The following is a 4,675-nucleotide window of genomic DNA, read 5'->3' as shown; positions in this document are numbered from 1 at the left end:
TGAGAAAAAGCTAGGCATGTCCACAGAGCAGAGAAGACAGTGGCTGATGGGAGGCTGCAAAAAGGAGAGAGGGGAGATAGTTTGGAACGGTAACCTAGGTCTACCTTTGATTATTGTAAAAGGCCTGTACAAATAGAGAAATGTAATTTTTTCCCTCTATAGGCAATGGAGAGCCATTGCCTATAGCCATGCTGTGTCTTTTATGTTTACAGTTTTGCTCCTTAAGAAGTTGTTTTTCTTGTCTTTATGTGCAGATTCTTTTCCAATAATTAGGAAACACTGCCATCATGTGGCTCAATGGATGCATGCTCCTAACTTAAGTTGCTGAATGTTCTATCATATTGTTTAATAATTAAACCAAACAACACATCTCTGAATTCAAACAGCTGAGGTAAAGAACGTCAACCTGTCAAAAAAGGACATTTTCTATAAAGTTTTTCAAAAAATCAATACGTGGGTTCAATGACCTGATTTTTTACTTTGCTTTTAAAATTGTAACCTGGCCAGGCATGGTAGACTGTAATCCCAGCACTTTGGGAGTCCGAGGTGGAAGGATTGCTTACATCCAGGAGCTTGAGACCAGCCTGTGCGTATGCTGCCTTCTCTGTCTACTTCAGCTACCTAAAAGGGAAGGGCCCCCTGTCCCGTGATCACGTGACTTGCTTCACCTTGTCAATCACATACTGTGACCCCCTCTCTACAAAAAAATGAACAAATTTAGCCAGGCATGGTGGTGTGGAGCCTGTAGTCCTAGCTACTCGGGAGGCTGAGGTGGAGGATTGCTTGAGCCTGGGAGGTCGAGGCTGCCGTGAGCCATAATGGCAGTACTACACTTCAGCCTGTCTCTATAAATAAATACACACACACATACATACACACATACATACATACCTACATAAAAAATAAAAAATAAAATTCTAACCTAAGTGTTTAGAGATTCTGATCTCAAGAATCCTTTCTATTCCCAGTGACCCCTTATTTTAGATTCGTAAGTTTTCTGTCCCTGCGATGGTTCCGCCCTTTCCAGGGCAGTTTGCATCAAGCTGTATCCAGGATCTTTCCCTTAACTGTGCCAGATTTTGTTTCAGTCCTGGGATTGTTCTCCCTGTAGGTCCACAGTTGGACAGACCTAAATTCAAATATTCATACCATTTTTTCCCTGTGAGCTTCAGTTACTGCATCTATAAAAGAGGCACGACATCGGCCAGGCGCGGCTCACTCCTGTAATCTCAGCACTTTGGGAGGCCAAGGTGGGCGGATCATCTGAGGTCAGGAGTTCCAGACCAGCCTGGCCAACATGGTGAAACCCCATCTCTACTAAAAAATACAAAAATTAGCTGGGAGTGGTGGCAGGCGCCTGTAATCTCAGCTACTCAGGAGGCTGAGGCAGGAGAATGGCTTGAACTTAAGAGGCAGAGGTTGCAGTGAGCCGAGATCTTGCCACTGTACTCCAGCCTGCGCTACAGAGTGAAACTCCATCTAAAAAAAAAAAAAAAAAGCAACACCTTCTTCATAGGGTTATCATAAGATGAAATGATAGCATGTGTAAACGGTGCCTGGTACACCGCAGGTCTTCACATTGAGGGAGTCCTGTTTCATCCCTCTGTCCTTGAGGGCCTGTTATTTTATTTTATTTATTTATTTATTTATTTATTTATTTATTTATTTTTGAGACAGAGTCTCGCTCTGTCGCCCAGGCTGGAGTGCAGTGGCATGATCTTGGCTCACTGCAACTTCTGCCTCCCGGGTTCAAGCGATTCCCCTGCCTCAGCCTCCCAAGTAGCTGGGACTACAGGCGCCCGCCACCACGCCCGGCTTATTTTTTTGTGTTTTCAGTAGAGATGATGTTTCGCCATGTTGGCCAGGCTGGTCTCGAACTCCTGACCTAAGGTGATTCACCCACGTCGGCCTCCCAAAGTGTTGATATTACAGGCTTGCACCGCGCCCAGCCTGGGGGTCTGTTATTCTAAGCACAGAGCTGGCACTCAGTGGAGGTCTGTGGTCTGATTGATATCCGAGATTTACCTGGTCCTCAGCAACGTTCCTGAGAACAAAACTACTCATCCCCTCAGGCTTTTGGGACCATCCTTATTTCCACGTGTTGGCGGTGGACCCTGGGCTCGCTGGGGTTTGCAATCCACGTGTCTCCCCTGCGCGCAGCAGGCGGCAGGTGCATGGGTGTGAGCAGGGCAGGGCCCTTCGGCATTCATTCCTCGCCGCTCCCTCCCCGGGCCTGGGGGTTGTGCGTGTACATAATTCAATCCCCGTGGGACTGGCGTCTGGCCTCACGCGCGGCTTGGCGGATTGGCTGTTTCAGCTCGCCCCCGCCCTCTGTACACCCCGTGTCCCAGGTGGCTCGGGCCCCTGTGGTGATCTCTGTTTACCGAGAGAGCCCGTCCAAGTTGGGCTCCATCGCTGCCCTCGCTCCCCTTCGGGGCCCCCGCCCGCCTGGGAAGCAGAGAGAAAGCCGGGCCCAGCCCTTCCTCGCCCTTCCCCTCCCCGCACCACCCGGAGAGGTCGGGTAAGGGGGAAGGAGTGTGCGTGGGACGGGGAGCCTCGGGCCTGAGGATCTGGCTGTCCCCGTGCCCGTACCTCGCGCAGACCCGGCAGTTCCAGCCCTAGGCCAGGCTCTGGCTCCCTCCGCCCCGCGCCATCGCGCTCGGGGTGACGGGCCCACCCCGGGCGAGCAGCCAGAGGCTGGATCTCAGGGATGCCAGCTCCCCAGCGGAAGCACAGGCGTGGAGGCTTCTCTCACAGGTGTTTCCCCACCCCGCAGACGGCGATGACCCCCCAGCCCGCCGGACCCCCGGACGGAGGCTGGGGCTGGGTGGTGGCGGCCGCAGCCTTCGCGATAAACGGGCTGTCCTACGGGCTGCTGCGCTCGCTGGGCCTTGCCTTCCCTGACCTTGCCGAGCACTTTGACCGAAGCGCCCAGGACACTGCATGGATCAGCGCCCTGGCCCTGGCCGTGCAGCAGGCAGCCAGTGAGGGGGGCCCTGAGGGGGGAGACGGAAACGGGGAGGAGGAGCCGTGAGTGGAGGGATGGGAGACCCACCTGATTACCCGACCACCTGAGAAAGGGCGACGGGCTCTAGAAAAGAGTGCATCTTGAGGTCAAGGAGAAGAACCATTAGTTCGAGGGAGGCAAACAGCCAATGAGAAGTGTTGGAGAGAGTTTGGGGGCCCGGGGGCGTGTCTTCCGTTGACTCCGCCCCCTTTCAGGCCCCGTGGGCAGCGCCCTGAGCACGCGCTGGGGGGCCCGCCCCGTGGTGATGGTTGGGGGCGTCCTCGCCTCGCTGGGCTTCGTCTTCTCGGCTTTCGCCCTCAGTCTGCTGCATCTCTACCTCGGCTTGGGCCTCCTCGCTGGTGAGGGAAGTGGCATGCCCGGGTCATTCAGGGTGAAGGTGGGGACAGGAGCTTGTTGGGGTCTGGGGTAGCGAACGAGGCGGGGGCCTGGTGCGGAGAGCCGTGCTGGGAATGCTGGGGCGGGCGTCCCCAGTGCCGGCTCCCATCCCCTCCCATTCATTCGCAGGCTCTGGTTGGGCCCTGGTGTTCGCCCCTGCCCTAGGCACCCTCTCGCGTTACTTCTCCCGCCGTCGAGTCTTGGCGGTGGGGCTGGCGCTCACCGGCAACGGGGCCTTCTCGCTGCTCCTGGCGCCCGCCTTGCAGCTTCTCCTCGATACTTTCGGCTGGCGGGGCGCTCTGCTCCTCCTCGGCGCGATCACCCTCCACCTCACCCCCTGTGGCGCCCTGCTGCTACCCCTGGCCCTTCCTGGCGACCCCCCAGCCCCACCGCGTAGTCCCCTAGCTACCCTCGGCCTGGGTCTCTTCACACGCCGGGCCTTCTCAATCTTTGCTCTAGGCACAGCCCTGGTTGGGGGCGGGTACTTCGTTCCTTACGTGCACTTGGCTCCCCACGCTTTAGACCGGGGCTTGGGGGGATACGGAGCAGCGCTGGTGGTGGCCGTGGCTGCGATGGGGGATGCGGGCGCCCGGCTGGTCTGCGGGTGTCTGGCAGACCAAGGCTGGGTGCCCCTCCCGCGGCTGCTGGCCGTATTCGGGGCTCTGACTGGGCTGGGGCTGTGGGTGGTGGGGCTGGTGCCCGTGGTAGGGGGCGAAGAGAGCTGGGGTGGTCCCCTGCTGGCCGCGGCTGTGGCCTATGGGCTGAGCGCGGGGAGTTACGCCCCTCTGGTTTTCGGTGTACTCCCTGGGCTGGTGGGCATCGGAGGTGTGGTGCAGGCCACGGGGCTGGTGATGATGCTGATGAGCCTCGGGGGGCTCCTGGGCCCTCCCCTGTCTGGTAAGGACCTGAGCTTGCAGATCTGTGTACAACTATCCTCTGCCCCTGGGGTTCGAGGCTTCTAAATTCCCTTACCCATCTCCTCAGGCTTCCTAAGGGATGAGACAGGAGACTTCACCGCCTCTTTCCTCGTGTCTGGCTCTTTGATCCTCTCCGGCAGCTTCATCTACATAGGGTTGCCCAGGGCGCTGCCCTCCTGTGGTCCAGCCTCCCCTCCAGCCACGCCTCCCCCAGAGAGGGGGGAGCTGCTTCCCGCTCCCCAGGCAGTCTTGCTGTCCCCAGGAGGCCCTGGCTCCACTCTGGACACCACTTGTTGATTATTTTCTTGTTTGAGCTCCTCCCCCAATAAAGAATTTTTATCGGGTTTTCCTGAAA

At 57.1% G+C, this 4,675-nt stretch overlaps 1 protein-coding gene across 2 annotated transcripts; it reads left to right on the top strand.

The window, feature by feature from the left end:
* Positions 1-2,207: 2,207 nt before the first annotated feature.
* On the top strand, positions 2,208-4,675 carry SLC16A11 (solute carrier family 16 member 11). Of its 2 annotated transcripts, XM_054457484.2 has the most exons (5): positions 2,208-2,521; positions 2,777-2,984; positions 3,223-3,366; positions 3,533-4,300; positions 4,388-4,675. In XM_054457484.2, the coding sequence occupies exons 2-5, from the start codon at positions 2,783-2,785 to the stop codon at positions 4,615-4,617; spliced, it is 1,344 nt and encodes a 447-aa protein (XP_054313459.2). In that variant the 5' UTR covers positions 2,208-2,521; positions 2,777-2,782; the 3' UTR covers positions 4,618-4,675. The 2 variants fall into 2 exon arrangements, with proteins under 2 accessions (XP_054313459.2, XP_054313458.2); XM_054457483.2 differs by having other exon boundaries at positions 2,401-2,984.

This window comes from Pongo pygmaeus, chromosome 19, assembly GCF_028885625.2.
Source record: "Pongo pygmaeus isolate AG05252 chromosome 19, NHGRI_mPonPyg2-v2.0_pri, whole genome shotgun sequence".
NCBI classification, from domain to species: Eukaryota; Metazoa; Chordata; class Mammalia; order Primates; family Hominidae; genus Pongo; species Pongo pygmaeus.
The sequence above is the reverse complement of the archived record's forward strand: the minus strand, read 5'-3'. Positions and strand labels throughout refer to the sequence as shown.

Coding starts and splice junctions, on each gene's coding strand:
- SLC16A11 (XM_054457483.2), top strand. CDS start 2,711: ATGCCAGCTCCCCAGCGGAAGCACAGGCGTGGAGGCTTCTCTCACAGG. Junction 2,985..3,222: donor GGCCGTGCAGCAGGCAGCCA/GTGAGGGGGGCC, acceptor GCCCCCTTTCAG/GCCCCGTGGGCAGCGCCCTG. Junction 3,367..3,532: donor CGGCTTGGGCCTCCTCGCTG/GTGAGGGAAGTG, acceptor ATTCATTCGCAG/GCTCTGGTTGGGCCCTGGTG.